The sequence below is a fragment of the Brachypodium distachyon genome, chromosome 1, assembly GCF_000005505.3.
Source record: "Brachypodium distachyon strain Bd21 chromosome 1, Brachypodium_distachyon_v3.0, whole genome shotgun sequence".
NCBI classification, from domain to species: Eukaryota; Viridiplantae; Streptophyta; class Magnoliopsida; order Poales; family Poaceae; genus Brachypodium; species Brachypodium distachyon.
The window spans coordinates 19,172,303-19,197,676 of NC_016131.3; the positions used below are offsets into that span (position 1 = coordinate 19,172,303).

The 25,374-nt window shown below is 44.8% G+C and overlaps 5 protein-coding genes and 2 long non-coding RNA genes across 13 annotated transcripts; 1 reads left to right on the forward strand and 6 right to left on the reverse strand.

Moving 5' to 3' along the window:
* Nucleotides 1-2,269: 2,269 nt before the first annotated feature.
* LOC100821657 lies at nucleotides 2,270-2,773 on the reverse strand. The gene has a single exon (XM_003559998.1). It carries the CDS (start codon nucleotides 2,771-2,773, stop codon nucleotides 2,270-2,272), a length of 504 nt encoding a protein of 167 aa, XP_003560046.1.
* Nucleotides 2,774-4,061: 1,288 nt separating this feature from the next.
* LOC112269881 lies at nucleotides 4,062-5,826 on the reverse strand. Its single transcript, XR_002962110.1, has 2 exons — nucleotides 5,121-5,826; nucleotides 4,062-4,728 (listed from the first exon to the last, which is right to left on the reverse strand). It is a non-coding gene; the product is annotated as an uncharacterized LOC112269881 (long non-coding RNA).
* A 315-nt stretch (nucleotides 5,827-6,141) lies between these two features.
* LOC100822100 lies at nucleotides 6,142-12,835 on the reverse strand. 7 transcript variants are annotated; one of them, XR_002962290.1, is made up of 10 exons: nucleotides 12,417-12,835; nucleotides 12,229-12,305; nucleotides 12,074-12,150; nucleotides 11,762-11,875; nucleotides 11,520-11,645; nucleotides 11,309-11,418; nucleotides 9,899-10,040; nucleotides 8,153-8,253; nucleotides 7,832-7,928; nucleotides 6,472-6,770 (listed from the first exon to the last, which is right to left on the reverse strand). It is a non-coding gene; the product is annotated as an uncharacterized LOC100822100 (long non-coding RNA). The 7 variants fall into 7 exon arrangements; XR_002962291.1 differs by lacking the exon at nucleotides 6,472-6,770 and adding an exon at nucleotides 6,142-6,446 and having other exon boundaries at nucleotides 12,229-12,835; XR_002962289.1 differs by having other exon boundaries at nucleotides 8,153-8,224; nucleotides 12,229-12,835.
* Nucleotides 12,836-14,467: 1,632 nt separating this feature from the next.
* Nucleotides 14,468-15,667, reverse strand: LOC104582050. The gene is made up of 3 exons (XM_010231332.1): nucleotides 15,118-15,667; nucleotides 14,531-14,607; nucleotides 14,468-14,488 (listed from the first exon to the last, which is right to left on the reverse strand). Exons 1-3 carry the CDS (start codon nucleotides 15,665-15,667, stop codon nucleotides 14,468-14,470), a joined length of 648 nt encoding a protein of 215 aa, XP_010229634.1.
* Nucleotides 15,668-17,485: 1,818 nt separating this feature from the next.
* LOC112269829 lies at nucleotides 17,486-20,234 on the reverse strand. Its single transcript, XM_024457097.1, has 2 exons — nucleotides 19,940-20,234; nucleotides 17,486-18,022 (listed from the first exon to the last, which is right to left on the reverse strand). Exons 1-2 carry the CDS (start codon nucleotides 20,232-20,234, stop codon nucleotides 17,607-17,609), a joined length of 711 nt encoding a protein of 236 aa, XP_024312865.1. The 3' UTR covers nucleotides 17,486-17,606.
* Nucleotides 20,235-21,822: 1,588 nt separating this feature from the next.
* On the forward strand, nucleotides 21,823-24,671 carry LOC100822593 (probable indole-3-acetic acid-amido synthetase GH3.7). Its single transcript, XM_003560001.4, is given in 5 exon segments — nucleotides 21,823-22,199; nucleotides 22,312-22,413; nucleotides 22,584-22,675; nucleotides 22,678-23,418; nucleotides 23,813-24,671. Coding segments are annotated over 5 exon segments (1,869 nt in total). The 5' UTR covers nucleotides 21,823-21,882; the 3' UTR covers nucleotides 24,430-24,671.
* A 321-nt stretch (nucleotides 24,672-24,992) lies between these two features.
* Nucleotides 24,993-25,374, reverse strand: LOC100822905 (small ubiquitin-related modifier 1). Its single transcript, XM_003560002.2, has one exon. The coding sequence runs from the start codon at nucleotides 25,335-25,337 to the stop codon at nucleotides 24,993-24,995; it is 345 nt and encodes a 114-aa protein (XP_003560050.1). The 5' UTR covers nucleotides 25,338-25,374.

A 25,374-nucleotide genomic window follows, 5' to 3' on the forward strand; every position in this document is an offset into this window, starting at 1 on the left:
TCGATTCACGCTTGCTCAATTGTCTTCTTTCCCACCATATGTACCAGCAAGCTATAGCTGCCAGTTCTCCATTAGTTATAGGCCCCATATAGGTCTTGTGTGCATTGTTACCTCCAAGCAGATACCATGATCGTTCTTAATGTAGATCCTGTTGGGCCTTGGCCTTTGATCCTAGCCTTGTCCTTAGCTGTAGTCCGAACTTTGTGCGTCCTTTTTGGTGTGTGTTTATTCTGGCCCGGTGGTGATTGTTGAGTTCGTGTCCGGCCCATGTCATTCCTACTCGGGCATCTTTTGCTAGTATTAGATTGAGCCTAGGAAGCATCAAATGATCAGAGTGCGCTACCAGCCTAACATAGCTGGAATTCATCAAGCTCCTAGATTTTCACGCACCGTTTGCGGTGGGTGGCTGATGCAGTTTCTCAAAATCTTTAAGATTAGTTCAGCTTGTGTAAGTATTGTATTTTAGAAATTTGCCGACGAATACGTGGAGAAGCATCAAGATGCGAAGGGTGGATCAAGAAAAGGGACTACAACGAAGCTTTTAGTTTTGTTGAATATATTCGTTATTTGTGTTTTTCGTCCGTGTATCATCTTTTGTACTTTGTCTCATAAATGAATAAAACCACATCGTTGCTCTCTCTCAAAAATAATAATAATTCAGTCTACATATGTCCCTAGCCAACAATTCCCTCATGTTTCATCATTAATATCATTGTTTCTTGAACTGTTTCACTACAGAACTCATAATTAAGATGAAAGTTGAACATAATAAAGGAAAGTCTCTTCCACATGTGACCGCCGCGTCAGATCTACGTCGACAAAACCTGCTCTTTAAGAGGCTTGGCCTCTCTCTTCCTAGACAATCTCACCTTTCCTTTCTTGTCTCTCAAGAAATAGGAATTTGATCACATAGGATCAATTCTCTAATTCAGTTTTTCCTTTCCTTTCCTAGAGGTGGCCGGGCAGGGAGTCCCGTAAGCATTCCCAATCCTTCTGTTTGGTCTCCCCACGTACGTGAGCTCCACCACGTGGTGGACAACTCCCACCGAAGGCTTCCCTTTCCCCTAATGGGGCTAAGCCCATAGGGGATAATTAATTAGATTTCTCTAATTAATTACTATAGAGGCCCAATTAAATTCTCAGAAATAATCCGGAACATTTCAAAACCTTCCGAGAACTTCCGGAACCTTCCAGAATATTCTCGGGCAATACCGGAAAATATCCCGAACTTTTCCGAAACAGCTTTTTCATATATAATTCTTTATCTCCGGACCATTCCGAAGCTCCCCGTGATGTCCTGGATCCCATCCTGGACTCCGAATCAATATTCGATATCACCATCTATTATCTCATCGTACCCTAGCGACATTAAGCGTTAAGTGTGTGACCCTACGGATTCAAGAACATGCGGACATGACCGAGACACCTCTTTGATCAATAACCAATAACGGGACCTGGATGTCCATAATGGCTCCCACATATTCCACGAAGATCTCATCGGTTGAACCACTGTGTCGAGGATTCAATTAATCCGGTATCCAATTCCCTTTTGTCTCGCGATATATTAATTGCCCGGGATTTGATCATCGGTATCACCATACCTAGTTCAATCTCGTTACCGGCAAGTTATCTTTACTCGTACCGCAATATAATATCCCCGTGACTAAACACATTAGTTACATGCTTCCAAGCTCATTAGGATGTTATATTACCGAGAGGGCCCAGAGATATCTCTCCGTCACATGGAGTGACAAATCCCAGTCTTGATCCATACAACCCAACAAGCACCTTCCGATATACCTCAAGAACACCTTTATGATCACCCAGTTACGAGATGACGGTTGATGTCCACAAAGTATTCTTCCGGTACTAGGGAGTAGCATGATCTCATGGTCTAAAGAAATGATACTTGACATAATAAAATCATTAGCAATTTAAACTTAAGTGACATGATCAAAAGTTATGCTTAGGTTTGGGTCTGCACATCACATCATTCTCCTATGATATGACCTCGTTATTAAATGACAACACATGTCTATGGTTAATAAACCTTAACCATCTTTTAACCAACGAGCTAATCTAGTACAGGCGTATTAGGAACACGGTATTTGTTTATTTATCCATACATGGATTTAGTTTTCTGTTAATACAATTATAGCATGAATAATAAACATTCATCAAGAACAAGGAAATTTGAATAATAACAAATTTATTATTAACTCTAGGGCATATGTCCAACAGTGACAAGGGTTACAAATCGATGAGCAACTCAGTCGGCGAATGGATCATACGCTTTGACGTTGATCACGTCCTCATCCTCCAACATCAGGTTCTCTGGTTTCTGCTCTCTTGTAATTTCTTTGCCTGAAAAATAGAATCTCGTCTCCCCGGACATTTCAGCCGGCACCATGCCGTTGTAAAAATCCATTAGGCGCTGCATCCTGTCAGTTCTACCAATGGAAAAGGTGAACCTGCGCCCATGACGGTCCTCTAACACGGGAGTGACGAACACCCGCGGCCTAGTCACCAGGAAGAACTCGACCTCGGCGCCGTCTTCCATCCCACGGTCCGCCGGCGTCTCTTCGCACTTGATCCGCCGGCCGTGGTACAGGAAAACCCCGTACCCGTGCTCAACGACGGGCGCCATGGCGCTGTAGTAGAAGTCCATGAGCACGTCCAGCTTGTCCGTCCTTCGCATGGTGCGGCTCAGCCGGCGCCCTTCCTCGTCCTTCACCACGGGGGTGACGAACTGCCCGCTGTTCGCCTTCGCCATGTCCGGCCGGCCAGTCTACGCTGCGCGCTATAGAGATCAGCTCTGGTTGTGGTGGTGCTAGTGATGGTGCTGTTGCTTTAGGTGGCGATGCGCCGGGAGTATATATAGTCGGCCGCAGCGACAGAGCCGTCCAGGGCCATGACTGCATGCATTCTCGTTCTCTTTGATTATCTCCGGTAATCTCGGTGGGCACAGATAGTTCAAGGAGACTCCCCGGATAACCGAGAATCGACGGGGACCATGAATGCACGAGTCCAATACTAACCAATTGATGCCATTCTCAAGGTGAAGATTAATCCCTGACTCGAGGGAGTTCATTCTAGTTAATGTCTCTGTTTGTGTGAAGCTTGCGGTCAACGTGTTTTGAGAAGCAAAAGGGATTCCCAAAGCAAATGGAGCACTCAGTCGAATACTATTCTCAAGGTGCCGCCCTGACTCTCGAGGGACTTAATTCCAACCAGTTAAGGTGCCCATGCGTTGTTATGGATCGAAAACTTCATCCATAAATCATGATAAAAATATCATAATTTCTGCGAACGTCTGGCAATAAACACGTGAATTGAAAAATGCAAATCGGTCAGTTCACCTGGTCCCTTTAATCCTTTAAAAATGGCAGTAGGGTGTCCTGCTTTGCTTTGCTGGTACAACAACAGGCAATCTTATTATATTTGTCCTTGTAATAAGACATCATATGTACGTACAATGACGATTTTATTATATTTGCACCTCTGTGACACCCTTGTAATTCACAGCTCCATCACAATAGATGTTTTGTCTTCGTCTTTTCTGGCACCCACCGTGCGAATATCTAACCACCACCCTTTTAAATTGCCTAGCATCTTCTTCTACTCACCTTATTAAGTTTTGGGATCGAACTGAATCGACAAACAACTTAGACAAGCATTTTTTTATTCTCCAGCTTACTTTGTATCAGGATATCACTGTGCATCTCGACAGTTATCTATCTCTCTTTCTCCAACCCCCACCATGAAACAAGAAAACTTGTCATCTTCCCTTCTCCTTTCATGCACTCTGCTCACTATATTGCCTTCGTTTAGATCTAGCATTGTCTCGCTCCAAATGTGCATGACATCCATTCGGATTGTCGGACTTACAACAACAGGCAATCTTTAGCACTGTTTATTTCATCATGATCAGGAATTGTCCAGTTCTGCCGATGCGGCTAGCATTCAGCATGAAAAGCAAGACCATAAAATGTACTCCATGTTAGAAGTTAATCTCCGTACAGCGACAAGTATTTAGGAATAAATTCCAGGAACCATAAAAATGATCTCCGGGACAACACATCTTAGTACTTGACATATACTAAAAACTGAAGAAACATGGCATACTGACCCATACATTAATCCGAGCTTACAACATAAAAAAATACAGTAGCTAGGAGTCTGTATACATAGCCCATAAAAATAAAATACATCCATCCTCTGTTGTTGCAAAATCAGGTCAATGTTTAATACATGGGAGATAAAGGGAATCTGCAAGTTAATTTTTACAGCATCTATTTCTTGCAAGTAGGCCATTCATTGTATCATCACATAAATTCTGCCCTTTCTCGGTCAAGTACAATGCTTTCCGTTTCCTTCTATAAAAGCTTAAAGGAAAACAGCTTGCTAGCTAATGACAAAAATATAGGGACTGACCTTCTTGATTCATTTTAAATCGGCAACAACTAAGTTAGTGCCTTTTCAGGATGAAGCTTGAAGACTTAGATTAAGTACAGTCTGCGCACCAGGCAAGCTACTTGGTGAAGCCGACACGACTGTTTCGACCTTGCTGCTGTCGATAATAGGTGTGGATACATGGGTGTTCTGAATGGCATGTTTGCCCTTGCTACCAGCTGAATCAAGTTCTTTGCCATGTCAGCTGCTGGGAAGTCGCTGAACACAAGCACCTTTCCAGCATAGAAGATGGTGAGCTAATTTTTCTCTTGGTCCCTGTAATAAATCCCAAACATATTAACATTGGTACAGATCACCGTCAACACAAGAAGACATCCGTACAGATCAACTTTTTCTATCAACAAGGATCCAGCTTATGGTGCATTAGCCTGTAAAGTCTGAGCATCCAAGTGTTACAATTTTGAGCATGCATGACTGATCATTTGTGAAGATTTAGTTATAACAATCTCTCTGAATTAGATTTCATGCTAAGACAAACTCCTCTTGCGACGTCTAGCTCTGATTCAGATGAACTAAACGCAGATACAAAGGTTTTTGGACTTAACGTTTGGCCTTAACTTCTATGGTTCTCACAAGATTAGTAGGAGCCTAAGAGAAGAAAGATAGGCTGAAAATCAAGTAGAGCAAAGTGGGGCGTGGGCCAATACCTAGCAATAGAACCAGGGGCAGCCGCATCCTGCATGTTGCACAAGCCGGTGATCCAACAAAAGGTTGTCGCCGAGGCGGCGGATGCCACCGCCGCGTCCATCGCGAGCCCGTGGTCGCTACGCAGCTTCAGGGTGGGATGGCGCCGGCAGCCTGCGGCAGCGAGCTCCATGGCGGTTGGATCCGGCAGAGGAGGATGCAGGGATAGAGAGGGAGCGGAGGATGGCGGCCGTGGTGGCCATGCCGGTCGGGGCAATGAACTCCGTGGCAGCTATATCCGGAAGAGGACGGGGAGCGAGCGTAGGCGGGTGCAGATGGCGGCGGCGAAGGTAGTAGGCTTCCATGGCCATGGAGATTGGAGTGCCTTAAGGGGAACCCTGGTGGATGGTTGGGTCGCCGGAGCACGCGAGGATAGAGGGCTGCGGCTGCTGAGATGGGAAACGGCGGCAGTGGCGGAGGCGAGGAAGGGCGGCGGCGACGGAGAAGTGGCGACGGAGGCAGGGGAATCCGATCGGGATCGGGACTGTCAGGCGCATAAACCGGTTCTTTTGTTGTTCGGTTTTCTCATCGCGGGACGCGGGAGCGCGCGCGACTGGTTTTCTTTACGCGGGTGAGGCGGACGACGTAGATGGACTGAAGTAACTGTGTGAATTAAGAAGCAGCAAAGATTAGTGTCTCTGTTGTTCTGAAGCCTGGGTTTAACGTGTTTTGCGAGGCAAAGGGATTCCCAAAGCAAATGGAGCACTCTGGATACCATCATGCATGCATGACAGCATGAGTCAAATTTTGGACTCAAGATAATACTCTCTCCGTCCAATAAAAATGTTTCAAGTTTGTCAAAATTTGGATGTACCTAAACATGATTTTGTGTATAGATGCATTCAAATTTAATCAAAATTAAGACATCCTTTGTTAGACAAGACGAATAGTTTTTTTAGCAAATCTGTTATTTTCAATGTTTCGTCCCGGGGTCCCAAATTTCGGGAGACCGTGTTAAGGTTTTAAATTCGTGTCCCCTTTCGATAGGAAAAACTATCGTGTGCATTTCCAATCGACTGTACTTCGTTTTCACACTACACAGCTATCAAATTGCAAGTTTAAATGGTCATAGAATGCACGGATACAATACACTACTCCACCACACACTTCATATGCCATCGTCCTACGATGCTTCATCCTTGATCAGTTGATCTCATACGACGGGCAATGGTTTCGATGGAAATCTTTCATTGGCCATGTGCGTTCTCGTTTGGATTCAAGGCAAGGAAATCCACACGCACGAAATCCCCAAGACCACCAAAGATGATTTTAGGGTTCACCAGGATCACCTCCAAAAACAGTAAAAACCACAGGTAAATACAAAAAATCATAGTATTGTACTAAAAAACAAAAGGAAATCACAAATATTCCAAAGGATAATAAATTTATGCCCGTCCAATGACTCCAGAAACAATGTTTTGTTGCCTCACAATGAACATTGAAATACCCACTATAGCATTTCTGTCATTTCCTAACAATGAACATGGTTCGCAACACCTCCAGAGAACTTGGTCTGCATAAAACTTAACTCAAAAGATGCTAAGCCAATTGATTTAACCGATGCACTTTATCCTTGGACAATACTTCGACATAAACCTCTTCTTTATCCTTACCTGGAAAACAGAAGTGGAGGACGTTAATTGGGCTAAAAAGGAATAAATATGACTTACAATTCAATTCTTACAATCTGATAGTAAAATATAACAGGTCGGACAAGAGCTATGTCACAAGTATGTTTAGCTAATTATCTGGCTCATCAGGACACTGTCTACGGTTTCGTTAATGAAGCTGGGATGACAAAAACCCGTTTGCTTCAGCTCAACTGATGTCTAACAGCGTTCAAACTTGTACAAGCATAAGTACGAGACAACAAAATCTGCTAGTTAGGAAAGCACAGCAAGAAGTGAACTCTCATAACCATAGCGTGGCATTTGTACTGACAGAATCAAACGCTAGCTAAATACCCTGATAAATTGCAAGAAAGTGCAATAAGGCCCACCTTTAACAGAACAAAATCTGATTGACAAATAATTGAATCTAATGGAGTAGCTGACTGTAATTGCCGAATACTAAATGCTTAAAAGACTGGCATTTTGATCCCAAGTTAACTGACAGAGGAGTTAAAAAATGGTGCCGGTTTGATCATCAAGCAAACTTGAACATACATATACACTTGGCTATTTAAATCTGGACCATTCCACAATTTGCAATTGAAAACTTATTGTGTACTACAAATTTGGAGCTTCGTGTTAAGAAAAATCATTGTGCCGATAAATTATCACAAGGACAAAAGAAAATTGTTGGCTCCGCGCGCCGACCAAACCAAAACTTCAACTTCAGAGTAAGGCATGCATGATAACTCATGAAAAGAGAGAGCATCTAATCATATATTTTACTACGCAGATTATTGTAAAGTCGTATTAGGCTTGTATAGAAGCAGAAAAATGACAAAGCTACCCCCCACAGAATGAACTCGTCAATTCACATAAATTACAAATGGTGAAAACCAAGACATATCAATTCTACAAAGGCGGATATTGACTTCATTTCACCTAAAGAGATGACATTAATCAAATGCTCAAGCTTTAAACAAAACATGTGTATGCATCCTTGAAAGGCTTAAAAACCTGAAACAGCCCACCGCAGAACCTGTAGTTTGGTAGCAGAAACATACCTCGTCTCTGGCTGCTGAGAATTGAGATGTCCCTCAAGAGGTACTGCTTCCCCTACTGCTTCCACGCTCCTCCTCAGCACAATTTGTTACAGGCAATCTGTGAGAATCCATAGAACTAGAGAGAGTGAGAGATGAAACTAATTCGTCCCTCGACCTGCAGGAAGTCAGAGGAGGACGAGATGTTGCTGGATTAATGCATAAGATCAGCCGCTGGACGACAAGCGGACCGTAGAAATCTATTCTCAGGAATATTCATGCATAATGAAGCATTTCTGCTACAAGCATACTACGAGAGTTTTGGATATGCTAGAAATATATCACCTCGGCGGAGGCGTAGAAGGCCAGGAAGGCTGCTGTTCAAAAACGTCTCATCCTCATCCTCCACCCCGAGTTCTGCCAGCGTCATTTCAGGATGAGGAAACCTGTTTTGATATACAAAAACTAGCTCATGGTATCGAGCAGTGGGTACCATGGCATAGTAGTAATTCATCAAGCTCTGAATCTTGTCAGTCCTCCGCATGGTGCGGGTGAACTGACGCCGTTTAAAGTCGACGATCACGGCGGTGACGAACACGCGAGGCGAGATCTCAGGGAGGAACCGGATCTCGTCGCCGTCCTTCAGATTGTAATCTGCCGGCATCTTGTTGTAGTAGAGCAGCCTGTCGTTGCCGCGGTGGACGAATAAGCCATCCCCATCCTCGACGGTGGGCACCATGTCGTAGTAGAAGCGCATCAGGTCCTGAAGCTTGTTGGTGCTTCGCATGGTGCGGCTCAGCCTGCGCCCTTCCTGGTCCGTCACAACGGGGGTGACGAACTGCTCCATCGCTGGCTCGGCGTCCTTCCCCTTCATCTTCTTCCCTGCCGGAGCCGACATCGTCAGCCGATACGGACGTCGGTTTCCGGCACCTAATGCCTAGCTGTGGTTGCGGTGCTTGTGTTGTCTTTGTTGGGTTGCGTGGGAGCGGCGGCGCCCGGAGAGTATCTATATCTACCTATTAAATTTGCAGCTGGTGTCCACTGCCCAGCTGTGGTTGCGGTGCTTGTGTTGTTGTCTTTGCTGGATTGCGTGGGACAGGCGGCGCCCGGAGAGTATCTATATCTGTCTACCTATTAAATTCACAGCTGGTGTCTTTGCTGGATTGCTGGATTGCTTGTGTTGTTGTCTTTGCTGGATTGCGTGGGAGGAGCGGCGCCCGGACTGTATCACCACTGCACAATGGGCTTGGCCTAAGATCACATCGAGCCAGCCAACACCCCAACACGCGCGAAATTAGTGGGCCTAACTCGAAGTCAGCAATGAGCTAAGCAACCCCTAGCTCAGCAACAACACTTTTGACAACCAGGGGTTTAAGTGTTTATCGCTCGAGGAGATAGATCATGGATTCAGGATCCTAGTCAGTTGTTCTCTAGACCACATGAGACTCGAGTACACGACAATGGATCACGTCATGTGAAATCTCAGAGGATAGAGATGCCAGACGCCCTAACCGTCGTGAATTCCGAAATTCTAGGCCAATCGCCGCTAGCCGCAATCTTGATTGATTGCCACCAGACGGCAAATGTGAGATTAGCAATTAACTAGGTATGTGAAATTGCTTTAAGAGGATAATTGTCGGTCTAACTAACGTTTTCTTAAATATATATAGATAAATTTGTGAAAACTCTAGAAATGCAGACACTTAGCTAGTGTGTATATATATACTAGACCATAATAGCGCATGTTGCCATGCCCATCGATTTGCCGATAAAATGGTAGGAATTTCAATAAGTATAAGGAGACATGATAACTTGCTTAGTATAGTTGGACATTTCATAAAATATGAAAATTTTGAGTTACAAAGCATTCACTCCCTCCGATCCATAATAAGTGTATGAGATTTACTACAAAATTGTACTAACTTTGTACTAATTCCCAGACACTTATTATGGATCGGAGTGATTATATCTTTTCTTTGTGATGTGAATATTGCTATATATAAATGTTTCCTTCTACATTTGAACATTCCAATGTTAACTTTCTCTGATATATCGACCAAAATTCCAATGATAACTTTCTTAGAGTAATACCTATCAGCTTCCGCTAACATATGCTGCAAGTTATAGCCTAGTATCATTAGAGCTTGGCAATTTGTGGCCAACCACTTTGCTAGCCAGCATCATCATTGCCGGCATACATGGAATGGTCTGGACGTGATCTTTAAATTTTGATCTGAAATGATAAAAAAAATTCATAAACTTCGTATTCTCAACATATCATGTTTCCTAATAAGTAACATAAGAATCAGTCTAATGCTGAGTGTACAAAATAAATATCTTGCAACTAAACTGATGCCTTAACTCACATAAAGAAACTTGAAAGGTATCTCAAGTCTATTTCATATATGTAAGCAAGGAGCATCATAGTAGATCTAGCCGACTGGGCAATCTAAAATAATAAAACAGGGAAGTACAAAAACCGGCCAAAAATAGAAAACTAAAAACATGATGAACACTTCATACATAGCAATCTCATTTCTTTAAGTGTGGCTACTAACAGGTTACAAATAGATAAAGAAGGCTGAACGAGTGTGTCTCATTATAGCTTGCAATGATATTGTCGCTCTGAAATTTTTATGCTTTCATATGCAATACTACAGAAATAGAGCTTATTGGGGAAATTGCTTGCATGCTTTCCTAAAATAAACAGCCAAAACATCAATAGACTATAATCAGAAAACAAAGCAGAAAAAATCCTATAAAAGCAAACTGAGATGAAGCAATAGAAACAAGAATTGCATACTGCTTGTAAACTACCCTCAGATTTTAGTTTAGATATGTTATTCATTTCTCTTAGCAAAGAGAGTGTTTGAATCAGACCATCAATTCGCATGGAGTATAAAGACAACTACTTCTTATTCAAACTTTAACAGTTATGCACCACTACCATCTAATATTTTCAGGTAGCCCACCTTGATTATGTATACCACACACAACACATGCAAATATTGTTGTACCCTAGCTAAAAACATTGATTGTGACCAGTTGTAGAATACAAGTATAAAGTGTCGGTGTACTTCTATCTAGCTAATGCACGAACATAAGTGCAGAGCAAATAAATACATCACCGAGTTTATCCAAATTATTTACAAAATATTTAGCTCAATTTTCTGTCACAATACACATAACTCAAAACGAGACCACACATTGGTGCTAAATAATTAGGTTCCTTGTTCTTCATGTCTTTCCACTTATACTAAGTGTGAAGAACTCCTTTACGAGCATTTTATATGCAAGTTATGCATTGCAGCCTAAAGAAATTTAGGGTTAATATGGATTATTATGTAACCATGAGCACTGGACCTAGTCTAATTGATTATATTTTTCAAAATTATAAATCACATTGTTAATTATAAATTCACCTGTGAGTGCTATCTAAATCAGTTTCTCAAGCCTAAAGAAATATATATTTCAATAGTCATGTGTGAAGAAGATCCTTACCATCGTATTCAATTCAGATATACTCCCAGTTATCCAAGTTGCTCAAAAGGGCTCTCGAGGAAACATATCCTGGAAACAATGGACACATAATAATTTCTTCTTTGCAATATCTGCACAAACAATAGATAAGCCATTTGATCAGATAGGAAATGAATTGAGAGTGTGCACTAAAAACTAGAACATCATGTGTTAACTGTATCTGATTTCACACCTGAAGGCCATTTCTCAGCGTAGAACCCGTTTTCCTAAGGCATGAACTTCACCAGTTCAATTGGTTTTGAAGAAATAGATCAGTTACTGGAACAAGCTAAGCAAATCAAAATCTTTGCATGCGCACCTAGCAAGTATCAAAAAGGTGCTAAGATAAAGATTTGAACACCCAATCCTTGCAAATGGACGGTGTTAAGATAAATACATGGACATCTAAAACTCGCAAATGGAATGTCATCATACTTCTTGCGTTTCGATTTTCTGATCCAGCCCTTTCAACTTAGTGACATGCATGCCTCCTTTCTTCCTTTGTGCCTTCTTATCTGCATCCACAATGCCCTTCTTCTCCTTTTTGCGCTGCCAGCAAGTAGACAACACAAATTTGAATCTAAATTTTGATTCAGGAACAACCATTTCTAATTTTTTTGGGAAGACAACCAGTTTGATGTCAATAGCCAGCAAATCCTGACTACGCAAATGAACTATCGAAATAGAACCATAAGCATCAAGAAATTGAAAGAAGAAAGATAAGGCGAGAATAAATTAATCTAATACCTTGCAGTGTGGCAATGAAGTCCCTTGATGTCCTACAGTCCTGGTCTCCTGGGCGTAGGATCCTCCAGACCAGCCTTCTACAGGACGTAATCCACATTTATCTGAAAAAGCCCAAACACAACAAGAAGAATCGAGTAAAGGCAGAGGGAGTTCACCTTGGATGGAGTTTCCTCGCCATCTTCTCCCCGGCAAACTCATATGCGGCTCCCCTCAGTGACCTTGTTCTTGACCTCTGTAGCGGGCAGATGGCGATGCAGTGTGTTTTCAGGGAGTTGGAGAGAGCAACGGGATCAGAGGAGATTGGTGTGATGGGGAGAATGTGCAAGAGAAGCAGGAGACCTACCGCTAAGAGGCGGTGGTGGCGGCGCACATAAGCTCTCCCAAGGTTGATCGAGATCACGAGAGAGGAGAGATGTTAGGACTGAGCGAGCATGGTGGGGGTGCAGGGGATCGATGCGATCATGCGAGGGACGGCGAGGGCGGCGGCGACACACCTAGGGTTCGTCCTGTCGCGGGAGGAGGCAGATCGGGGAAACGATGCCGCCTGACGATATACCCAGATCTGGTTATCAAGGAGGCGGCGGATGGGTCGAGGAGGTTGAAGGGCACTGGTGCCGTAGTGCGACGAGACCAATGGGAGAGGCCTCGAGGGCCGATGAGAGGAGGAGGCATACGGCCGTCGGAGCAGGCAGGGCTGCGTCGGGAGGAAGCGGCGGTGGCGAGCTGGCGACATACCAATTTCCTTACTGCGACTGCTGAACATTATGAATTCAAGTTTTTTTTTTACGAAAACCATCAGCTGTTAAATATGAATTGAAGTTCAATTCATAGATAATAGAACACGTTCGAAACTTCGAATTTCATTGACTTTCACAGTTTTCCCTAAACCGTTCTTCCTCTCGAGTACTGTGGCGTACTCGTTTTATTCTTCATATTTTGGGTATCTCAACAGATTTCAGTTATGACATGTTCTATACATCCATTGTTTTTTCTTCATATTTTGGGTGAGTCAACGGATTAAAGTTCTTGGAAGAGAAGTTTCATTGAAATCGATGAAAAAAGACGAGTAAATTTTATATGATGACACAAATCATAGTGGACAAAGTCATTCAAGATGGATATTTTTAAACAAAGTAGAGGAGATATTTTAGTACTATAGCATACTCTCTTATTTCAGAAGCCTCATAACACAGTCAACTTGCAAACTGCAACCGGCCGGTGACATCAAGGGTCAATTAGAAATCTATGAACAACCTATGACCGGGAGAAGAAATCTATGAAGAGCCTATGACATCGTATATTCATAACCATTCTGACGTTGATCACGTCCTCATCCTTCAACATCAAGTTCTCTGGTGTCTAATCTCCTCTAAACCATCTCCCCCGCGGTGGGCACCGCACACTCACACGGCGCCTTAAGAAAATCATAGTCGTGGATTACAAAATGTAGTATTGTAGAAGAAATCACAAATAATTCCAAAGGATAATAAATTTATGCCCATGCAACTGACTCCAAACAATGATTTGTTGCCTCGCAATGAACATTGAAATACACCCACTAGCATTTCTGTCATTTCCTAACAATGAACTTGGTTCGGAACACCGCGAGAGAACTTGTACACATAACTTAACTCTAACTTAAACTCAAAGGATGCAAAGCCAATTGATTCAACGGATGCATGTTATCCTTGGACAATCTTGAACATAAACCTCTCTTCTGTATCCTTGGCTGGAAAACAAAAGTGGAAGACATTAATTAGGCTAAAAAGGAATAAGTATTCTTTTTTTGCGAGGAAAAAGGAATAAGTATTCGTTGATACAACCCAATTCAGCTGCAAGCTTATAGTGAAATATAACAGGGAGGACAACAGATATGTCACAAGTATGTTTAGCTAATTAGCTGGCTCATCAGGAACGTGCACATCAAATTAAATAACCAATATTGCACATTCTTGAGGAAACATTGATGCAAATAAACCATAAAGGAACAAAGCCAAGCAATGCATGCTAGCATAATGCAACCTTATCATAGTTCTAATCAAAACATGAGTAAGCTAACCGCATTGAATCTGAATAATTATTAGCGCTTGTTTGCTTGCTCACTGAGACTACTGTAAGTTCAGAAACCCTTGTAACTAACCCATGTTTCTCCACACAATGCACACACCAGGGGGCATATATATTCTGATTGCTTTAGGACAGAAAAAAAGATAGCATCTAACTATATTTTAGAACTACACTTTTTTTTTGACGAAACAAATACAATGATCTATTTATTGCTGAAGAAGATCGCCGCCCATTAGGTTACACTCGACCGTACAGAAAAAGAAAAAAAGAAAACTAGCACACGCGGGAATGTACAAGGAATTTGGACCAAAACAAAGATGATAAAGCTCAGGGGACATTGTCCATGAACTGCAGACATTACTGTGAAATCGTATTTGTATAGAAACATACCTGATCTGCCCACCGAGATTTGAGATGTTCATCACTACTGCTTCTCCTGTCCTCAGCACAATTTCTTACAAGCAGATCTGTGAGAAGCAACAGAAGTGAGAGATGAAACTGATTCAACGCTCGACCTGCACCAGCCTATTCCAAACCCGCCGGTCCACAACATGAAATCTATTCTTAGAAACATCCATAATGAAGTTAAATTTTTTTTGCTGTTCTTTGCAAGTTATGAATCAAAAAAACGTTAATTTTTTTTGCTGTTCTTTTCTGTATTCTCTATTGATGATACTATCTACTCCCTTCATTTCATAAAGGTTGGCACGACTTTGAACTAGGTCTTGTTCAAAATCATGCCAATCTTTATGAAATGGAGGGAGTACGATGGATTTCAATATCTGGCCTTAACCATGATATCAACACGACGGACACGAGGTCTTGCCAGAGGATATATATACAGTTGCACAATAAAATCAACAGTAAAATATAAAGACCATGCCCTTTTCTTCAACCAGGAATCATACTACCCTACGAGGGTTTTGGATATGATGTGGTGTTTTCTTACGCATTTGCTAGAGCTAGAAATAGATCACCTCGATGCGGCGGAAGCCCACAATACATAGGCTGGTGGTGAAAAACGTTGATCTGATCCCCATCCTCCAGCTCCAGGTCTGCCAGCGTCGCACCATTATTAAGGAACCTGGCGTCGAACAAGAAAACCGCCTCAGCGTATGGAAGGGTAGGCACCATGGCGCAGTAGTACTCCTTCAAGCTCTGCACCGTGTCGGTCCTCCGCATGGTGCGGGTGAACTCGCGCCCCTTTGAGTCGCGCAGCACGGGAGTGACGAACATGCACGGCTCGATCTCCCGGAGGAACTGGATCTCGTCGCCGTCCTTCAGGTTGTAATCCGCCGGCGTCGCTTCGCAGAGGAGCCGGCTGCCGTGGTGGAGGAAGACGCCATCCCCGTCCCCGGCGGTGGGCACCATGGCGTAGTAGAAGCGTATGAGGTCCTGAAGCTTGTCGGTGCTTCGCATGGTGTGGCTCAACCTGCGCCCTTCCTCGTCCGTCACAACGGGGGTGACGAATTGCTTCTTCGCTGGCTCGACCTTCACCTTCCTCTTCTTCACGGCCGGAGCAGACATTGTCGGCCGGGTTGTGGTTGCAGTTGCTGATCTGGGCGTTGTTGGTTTCGAGGGAAGGGCAGGGGGCACCCGGGGAGTGTCCATATACACACGGCCGCGGCGCGAATCCAGCCCACTTTCACACGACTCCACGCATTCTCGTTCTCTTTGATTGTCTCCGGTTATCTCGCTGGTACGAGAATAATAATTCGAAGAGACTGGCCGGATGCCCAAGTATCGGAACCATGCGCGTGCGCGAGTCCAATGCTATTCTCAAGGTGCCAATTGCAATTAATCCCCGATCGAGTCATGGGAAGTTAATGCCAAGTTTTAATGTTTGTTTTCTGAAGATTGTGTTCAACGTGTTTTGTGGGCTTGGTAGTAACATAGATGCCAACTAGACATTTTCGTGATATGGCATGGCAATAAATGAAAAAAAAAGAGAAAGATGGTAACTAGATATGTTACCATAATATCACACAAATCAAGACAATTAATGACACAATGCATGACACCACACATAATTTACTATCCACCATCGAGATAGTAACTCAGAGTAGTAACACTACTCTTAGTTACTCCCCACTATGACCAGCCTTAAAGAAAAAGGGATTCCAAAGAAAATTGAGCACCTTGTCAAGCATCAACTATGCAGTCACTGAACCCCTAGGCTACCTTTCTGCCCTTCACATTGTGTTTGGGACAGCGACACTGTCACCTTGATAGGAACCATCGTACTGGCTCTCGTCGTAATAGATCGGTGCCGTCTGGCTGACAGCCGTCTTGAACAATCGGCAACTAGGTTAATCGCCCTTGGAAACACCATAAGAATGTCTGCACACAAATACGTGGATCACCCGGCGAGTTGCCATGTTAAAAATGGACAAACATTAGGCTATGTTTGGACACAAAGTATTTTTTAAACCATGGTATTTCAAAACCACAGTATTATTTGCCTGTGCAAAGAATACTACGGTTTGTAGAAACCACAATTTTTCTCAGTTTTACCAAAACTACCAGGACGTTTGGTCGTGCTGTATTTATGCCGTAGTTTTTAGCTCACCTATATGCATGCAGGTAGACGTCGGCTGCAACTACCGAGCTAGCTTGAAGGTAGTCGTTAGCTTTAGAACAGTGTGCACTTGATCAATCCTATAGAAAGGGAAGCCATTGTTGTTGCTGTGTTGATCGTGAAAGCATCAGGAGGAGGAGCAACATTATACAGTACCAATTCAAATTTGCTCGCCATCATATAGTCTGAATATCATGAATAAAATTTGCATAGCATCTGTTTTCAGAAGTAACCAATCACCTCACAGTAATTAAAAACCCTGGTAATTCTAGAAACTGTAGTATCGTGAAAATACTGAAAAAACAAACTGAGCTGCCAAACGAGACAAAGGATTGTTTGGCATCGCACAAGGCAAGCACAGGGTTGATCCAACGGAAGTCTTGATTGCCCGGCCGGACAACGACGAATGAAGCGTGCACACAAAAAGAATCCCCATTTGTTAAACAAGAGGAAATAGGGATCATGTTTATACATATAGGCTAGATTATGTCGATCATTGATTGTGGTGAGTTAAGCACTATTGAAAAACAACATAAAAATCTGTTAATTGTTCGGTTAGCTGCACAAATGCCCTGGGTCGCCCAGCTAGTTGCCGGGTGAAATAAAAAAAAAAGCAAATTAGATGCCACGGTGAAACTTCAGAAAACATAATACTGCACGGATACATTAGGAGTTAACAACAAAAATCCTCTGTCAATAATCAAATACTCTCTACGTGATTTAAATTTGTTCAAATACGGATGTATTTATGTCTAAAAAACGTCAGATACATGTAATAAAGAGTCACTTTAATATGAAACGGAGTGAGTAAAGGATAGCCACGATTACACTAAGCAGAAATAAATTGCTCGTTAGTACTCTCACGCTGACCGTCAGCGATCGATCGAGCTAGGCCGTCCTCCGCGCGCCTCCGAGCAACTCGACGAAGAAGTCGACCTCGTCGCCGTCCTCCATGTTGAAGTCAGCCGGGGTCTGCCAGCCCTTCATCCGTTTGCCGTCGACGAAGAACCGGCCCGTGTTGCGATCAACGCCGGGCATGCTGCGGTAGTAGAAGTCGAACAGGCTCTGCAGCTGGTCGGTCATCCGCATGGTGTAGTGGACCCTGAACCTGTTGAGGTCCTGCACCTTGATCGTGATGAGCCCGTCGCCGTCCTTCGCCTCCCCCTTGACGCTCCGCGCCGGAGTGATCCACATGGTCGGCGGATCTGCACGGTCGGTGGGGTTCGTGTGTTGTTGTGTTTTTCTAGGTTTCGTGGGAGCGGCGGCGCCCAGATCGGAGAGTTGTGTATATATATGGTCGCATCCTCGTTAATTCCAACGCTGACTGTGGGACAGGACTCCAGGCATTCTCGTTCTCTGTGGTTATGTCCGGTAATCTCGGTGGCACAAGTAGTAATTCAAAGAGACCGCTGCTGCCTATTCTCATTTCTCAAGGTGCATGCGAATCAATCCCCGGGGTCATGGGAAGTTAACTTCAAGTTTTAACTGTCTGTTGTTTTCTGAAGCTGGTCTGTTCAACGTGTTTGGTCAGGAAAACGAAGCAAAGCGATTCCCCAAGACAATAGGGGCCCACATGTAGGCTAACTCACCGAATCCCGTGGCACAACATTGATCCCGAGCGAAACAAATAGGTTTCCCAGGATCAGAGGGCTAGTTGATCGGAATTAGATGGGTTAGGGGCCGAAAACCTAGGATTAGGAAGTGGGGTTTTGATTCAGACAAGTTCTACAAAGTCAGGGTTTAAAATAGACTTTTGTCTCTAAAGAAAATGAAGCACCGTCTACAGCATAAACCGGGCAGCCCCATACCCCAAACTAATAGCCATCCATCGCCTCTTGGCCCCCTTTGTGCCCTTTGCATTGTGCCTGGGGCAGCTACACACCTTATTTAGGGAGGAACCATCACGCCAGCGCTAGTCATCATAATATTTTTGATGCTGATGCTGGTTGCCGATGGTGGAAGCGATGGGTGCTAGGGGTCGACCCACAGAGGGCGGCCGGTGCTGGAGATCGTTTGACGGACGGTGGTGATTGTTGTTTGCTCACTCGGTCCCGATTTAAGTGATGCAGGAGAAAAAGAAATTGAACTAAAAACCGTTTTACAGAAACACACTTTACATTTCAGACTTTTAAAAATTCAAGGCTCTTTACTCCATCGCTAAAGGTCACACGGGAGGCTGTGAAGAGCGCATAAAAGATTTCATAAGAGCTCACTGACCGGACATGCCTAGATCAACAACGTCATTGCTAGCACGTGGAGCACAATAGCACATAAATGCGGAACATCCACCAATCATCAGCACACGCCAACGAACCCACACCAAACCCAGGGATCGAGACAACTCCAAGGAGATCACGACACCATTTATGTTGCCTCTGCCAAATCGAAGGGGTTTCACCCAAGAGTTTTCACCCTAGAGAAAATCGGTAGGGATGTAGGGCCCCCCTCAATGGAACCTCCAAGGAGGGGACCGCCGTCGTGCCCACCAAGCTGACCAAACGTTTCTCCCGGACAAATCACACCCCCCTCCCCCCCTCCCCCCCCCCCCCCTCACAAACAACAGCACCTCTGCATCATCAAAACCAAGGACCCAAGGTTGCCAAGATCTAGATCTGGCGACGGGTTAACGAAGCAAAAACACTATAGATCTAGCACGCGGGGGTAAGGGAAGGGAGGCTACGGAGAAGCGCACAATCAGCACCACCTGACCTCTCAGCCTGCATCTGCACTCTCCACACATCTGAGAGTCGTCGCCGGCTCTCCACCCAAGGTTGCCTTCATATTTAGCCGTTCACACAAGTGGCAATATCCTCGCCGCAACTGTTATCGGCGGCCGCATGAGCTTCTTGCTGTTACTCTGTTGGCGACAAGGAGGAGCAGGGAGAAAAGACGGCAACAATGGCTAGGATTTCACCCTCAATTTTCCTGTGTGGGGCGACATAAGGACCCGAAAACACACAAAAAAAATTGGTGGGCAAGAACTAAGACATCAATGGTGGCTTTCATGTGAGATAAACTTCAAACGGAAACTTCAAGGGTCACTGGACAAAAATATATGAGAAAGTAGATGCCAAGGTGAAAAATATGGAACCATAATACTACGCAGAAATACTAGGAACACAAAGCTGTCCTCTATGAGTAATCAAATAAACAATAGCCATGATGACAGTATGCAGAAATAATATGCTCTCGGGGATCGAGCTAGACCGACCTCTGTGCGCCTCCCAGACACTGGGTGAAGAAGTCCACCTCGTCGCCGTCCTCCATGTTGAAACCAGACGGCGTCTGCCAACCTTGCATCCTTTTGCCGTCGAGGACGAACCGACCAGTGTTCAGATCAAGATCAGCCATGCTACGGTAGTAGAAGTCAAACAGATTCTGCAACTTGTCAGTTTTCCGCATGGTGTAGTAGATCCTGGACCCGTTAAGGTCCTGCACCTTGATCCTGATGCGCCCGCCATCCTCCCTCTCCCTCTTGACGCCTCGCGCCGCCGTTGTGGTCGAGAGAGACGACATACTACCGGAAGTAATATTGAGCGTGTTGGCCGATTTGCTTTGAGCAGGAGGAGTGCCCGACGCCCTGGGTGAGCTAATAAAGGGGCGGTGATTTAATTTCGGCGACAGCTAAGGATCATATTTCTAAGTTTGAGAGAGACCGTCTTACATGCTGCACATGAGTTGGGCTCGTTGTAAAATAGGCGGTCCATTAATGGGACCCACATGTCAGTGACCATGTGTCAGTGTGCAATATGTGAGAGGATCCTCCTCTGATTTTCTAGTTTTGTTTTTCCCTGGTACAACTCATCGTGGTTGGATGCATCATCGTAAATTACAGCTGGCCAATTCCTTTTGTAAATTTTCAATTAAATGCACCGCGTTGTCGATTTGTAGCCAAGTAATATCTAATTTTAGGAACTTAACTAATGTTTTCCTTATATTTGTAGCGAGGAAAAGATATGTGCGCTGACTAGCAAGGTGACGTATCCAATGCACACTATACATGTGGACCATCGGATGTAAGACGTGCGGTGCAGATCAAAAGTTAAAATCAAGAAACACAAGTAAACACGTTTTTCACATAATCCCATGTACTTATCCCGCGATTAGTAACACTTGATTCCATGCCATACGAGGCCCGTCGATATAGCGTGATGTGGGCAAGACCCACGCAAGGACGACGAAGGCATCATCAAACACGAAAGGGAAACAAACGTCTAGGTTTGCACCAAGTGGTCCATCGGCCTCAGAGATATTTTTTTCCTTTTCTGTTATGTCTCAAGTTTGTCAAAAATGTGATGTATCTAAACATGACGTAGTGTATAGATGCATTCAAATTTAGTCAAAGTTGATACATCCTTTGTTGGACGGAGTAAGTAATGGATTTCGGAAATAGATTTACCATTTTTATAATATTTTCAAATATAGGTTAAATTAAGAATAAGCTCCAAAAATATTGAAAATTTGCATGGGCTCAGTAGAGACCTGTGTAAAATTCTTAAAGTCATTGGTCTGATTTTACCAGAAAAAATTATTTGGGGTCTAATTAGGGTATTTGCCTCCTATAAAAATTCTTATTTCTTAGCCTTTTCATAATGCATAAATGGTGATATGAATGCATGCTTAACCTTCATAACCTTATTCACTCTTTTAGGATCTTTACAAGGTCTTCTGGACTCCGCCGGTATAAACATAGAGCTCTTTTGCGGCGTTAGTCAATAGAGATTTCTTTTGTGGTACCCTTAACATATAGACCCTCCATTTTCCTCATCGAAGGGTCCACGTGAATCTATATTGGGGTCTCCCTGAGCCAACTGTCATGCTTTCCGAGGCGAGCAGTATGACTTATGGGCGAAATCGGAATTCCACCTGTCCGTTAACTCGGCCCAGCTGGCCCAAGCAGAGGAGAAACACAGCCTTCGTGTTTGTACATCGGTTGCCTAGCATGGAGGTGGGAGCTGCTTGGGTTTGGCGAACGGGCCAGGGTTTCCGTGACCGCCTTGACGAATTAAGAATGGGCCGGATAAATGGGCCCATTGGTACCGTGCAGCGATACCTTTGCGGAGGAAAAATATGTTTCGTGGAGAAAAAAAAAACAACGGATCCCACTCCAGCATTGCTCCACTTCACCAGCAGGGTCAACTCCCCAACTTGGCAGCCGCCCGTAATGGCGTCGCTGCCGGAATTCGACCCGGCGGACGCGGCCGCCGGCCGTGGCCTCATCGAGCGCCTCACCACCGACGCCGCGGCGCTCCAGCGGGACCTCCTCACGCAGATCATCACGCGGAACGCCCACACCGGGTACCTCCGTCGCTTCCTGGGCGGTCTGCCACCCGGCGCGTCCGCCGACGACCTCCGGGAGGCCTTCAAGAAGAGCGTCCCCGTATCAGGGTACGAGGACGTCAAGCCGTACGTGGACCGCGTCGCCGCCGGGGAGCCGTCGGACATCGTCTGCTCCGAGCGTATCACCCACCTCCTCAGAAGGTAAACCCCGTCCCTGAGGTGTGTCCGGCCTTATGTATAGAAATCGATCGACAAATTGTTGTGCACTTGTTTCTCACGGTGGAATTTTGCCGACGAGCGCTCGCGGACGCAGCTCGGGCACATCTGGGGGACAGCAGAAGCTCTTGCCGTCTACAGAGGAGGAGATCGACCGGAAGGCCTTCTTCCAGGCTGTCCAGGCGCTAGTGATAAACATGTAAGCATAGGGTGGCTGGGTCTTGTTAATTATCCCTTTGGATAAATGTTTCTTTACCAACTGGAGTACGTCTGTGTAATTATCATGTGCACGAGGTTTAAGAGTGCACAATTTATCTGCTGCTGCTGTTGTAGGAGTATAATCTAAGCATCGGGTGTACATTGTTTTAGGCATCTGCACGCTGATAAGGATAAATGCGGCAAGGGGATGTACCTCATGTTTGCCTTTCCTGGAGATCGGACCTTGTCAGGCTTGCCTGTCCAGTGAGTCTTACTGCATACTACCACAGCAGCCAGTTCCAGGACCGTGACTTTAGCGAGTTCGACAGGTGCACAAGTCCCATAGAGGCGATTCTCTGCCCAGATAGCAAGCAGAGCATGTACTGCCAGTTGCTGTGCGGCCTGGTTCAACGCAGAGATGTAGACCGTGTTGGTGGCACCTTTGCTAATAGTTTTGTTAGAGGTATCAATTTTTTGGAATGTAACTGGAAGGAGATGTGCGATAATATCCGCAGTGGGCATCTCAGTGACTGGATCACACACGAACCTTTGCGTGTTGCCATCACTGAACGTTACCTGCAAGTACCTGACCCAGCACTAGCTGATGAGATTGTATTGGAGTGCGCCAGGAAGCCTTGGGATGGGATAGTGAGGAGGCTCTGGCCAGGAGCACGATATATCCGGACTGTTGTTACCGGCTCGATGTCACAGTACATTCCAATTCTTGAGAGTTATGGTGGTGGGACACCATTTGTCTCGCCCTTGTATGCATGTACAGAGTGCGCCCCAGGTGTCAATCTAAAGCCTCTTGATCCACCTTCCTGTGTGTCATATGCATTGCTTCCAAACATTGCCTACTTTGAGTTTGCGGAGATCACACATGCTGATGAGGAAAAGGTACAGAGAACTAATGGTTTTGATGATAACTTGGTTGAGATAAAGCTTGTGGATCTTGTGGATGTCAAAATTGGCCGGCGCTATGAGCTGATTGTCACCACATTTGCAGGTCAGCCGTTGGGCTACTCCTTATCATCTCCTATCTGCATATATTTTTTTCACATTTCTTGTAGCTGTGTTGGTCATCATGATATATCTCTGATCGGTTTATTTTCCAAACGCATGATTAGTGTTAAGAACCCAATCGAACTAGCACTTTATTGTGTCATGCTTATCCATTAAGTACACACTAAATGATATTGGCATCCTACTAATATAATAATTTACTCATGCTTGTGTAAGATGATTTATTTTATTTGCATAGCTTGGTGGATTTGCTATGTTATAAAGTTTACAATCAAGGATTTCATTAAGTTCTGAAAAATAATAGGAAGAACTTGTGGTCCAACTTGCCTCAGAATATGGGGTGAATATGTTTTGAGTTCACATCTTGTGCATACCAGGTCTTTACAGATACCGAGTTGGTGATATTTTTACGGTGAGTGGCTTCTACAATGCAACACCACTGTTCCACTTCTCAGGACGGCATGATGTTTTGTTAAGCATAGACTATGAGAAGATAAGTGAGGAGGACCTGCTCAAGGCCATTTCACAAGCTGACGCGCTCCATCTTAGGCCTCTTGGTTACATGCTTGGTGGCAGCACAGCATATGCGGACATATCTGTGTTGCCTGGCCACTATATCCTGTTCTGGGAGCTGGTCAGTAGTGCAAGTCGCAACCATATGGCTAGTGATATCGATCGAACTGCCATGGAGAATTGTTGTTCGACTGTGGAAGAATGCTTTGATGAAATGTACCACAAAAGCAGACACCGCGGGTCAATCAGGCCACTGGAGATAAGGGTGCTGAAACATGGTGCATTTGATGCTCTGATGGACTTCTTTATCTCCAGAGGCACATCAGCCAGTCAGTACAAAACTCCAACTGCTATTCGATCGGTAGAAGCGCTGATGGTGTTGGAGGAGAGGGTAGCAGGGAGGTTCTTTAGCCAGCAAAATCCAAGCTGTCCTTTGTATGAATCCAGAGGAATTGATGCTACTGGGCTCGTCCGGACTTGAGAATGTACTCATCTGACGGTTCATATGGTATCCCTTGTACGACAAACATTGTACTACTTAAAGCAGCGCTGTAAGTTTAAATCCATGTTGAGAACACAAGAAATAAGAAAAAGAAATGTAAGTCTCAATGTGAGAACTGTAGATTTGTGAAAAAGAACATGAACTGTAGATAATACAGATTGGCTGTAAATTTGGCAAATTGTCACCGTCAACACTGGATTGGTAATTTTTCTTTTGGTCCTCGTGTGGTGTCGAGTTTGGACTCAAAATAGTGTAGCTTGGTGAATAGATGTGGGCCGTGTGGCTATGATCTCTGACTCTTCTCAGATTTTATCATCATGGTAACATAACTCGGTGTATCGGGCGCACCAGAGCCACAATATTTTGAGACAACCAGGAGAAGGAAATGCAGAAGAACATCTTCTTTTCTTTCAGAACTGCAACAGGAACTGGGCAGCAAGATTAGGGGCCATGATATGACAACCAGCAGTCAGCAGACCAGCAAGTCACTCGTAAAAGCACCACTCGCCTAGTACGCCGACGTCGACGATCGTGACTACATCCTACGCGTCCATCGGCCCCGGAACCCGTCCGGCTGCGCCGCCGAGCAGCTCGGAGAAGAAGTCGACCTCGTCGCCGTCCTCCATCTCGAGCTCCTCCGGCGTCTGCGCCCCGCCCAGCCTCCCGCCGTCGTAGAGGAACCGGCCCGTGCCGTAGGCCACCGCGGGCGCCACGCGGGCGTAGTAGAAGTCCATGAGGCCCTGCAGCTTCTCCGTGCGCCGCATCGTGTGGTACACCGACCGCCCGTCCGTGTCCTGCACCTTGAGCGTCACGTGCACGCCAGGCTTGATCACCGGCTTCCGGTCCTTCTCCTCTTTCTCCTCCTTGCAACGCACCGCCGCCGACATCGCCGGTTCGCCGGTGCCTGATGACCGATTTCCTCCG

Excerpts from the sequence above, each read along its gene's own strand:
- LOC100821657 (XM_003559998.1), bottom strand. The coding sequence starts at position 2,773 with ATGGCGAAGGCGAACAGCGGGCAGTTCGTCACCCCCGTGGTGAAGGAC.
- LOC104582050 (XM_010231332.1), bottom strand. The coding sequence starts at position 15,667 with ATGTCTGCTCCGGCCGTGAAGAAGAGGAAGGTGAAGGTCGAGCCAGCG. Across the intron at positions 14,608-15,117 it reads TGGGCTTCCGCCGCATCGAG|ATCTGCTTGTAAGAAATTGT; the intron begins GTGATCTATTTC and ends TGCTTCTCACAG. Across the intron at positions 14,489-14,530 it reads AATCTCGGTGGGCAGATCAG|TTCATGGACAATGTCCCCTG; the intron begins GTATGTTTCTAT and ends TAATGTCTGCAG.
- LOC112269829 (XM_024457097.1), bottom strand. The coding sequence starts at position 20,234 with ATGTCGTCTCTCTCGACCACAACGGCGGCGCGAGGCGTCAAGAGGGAG. Across the intron at positions 18,023-19,939 it reads CTTCACCCAGTGTCTGGGAG|GATGCGACCATATATATACA; the intron begins GCGCACAGAGGT and ends GGAATTAACGAG.
- LOC100822905 (XM_003560002.2), bottom strand. The coding sequence starts at position 25,337 with ATGTCGGCGGCGGTGCGTTGCAAGGAGGAGAAAGAGGAGAAGGACCGG.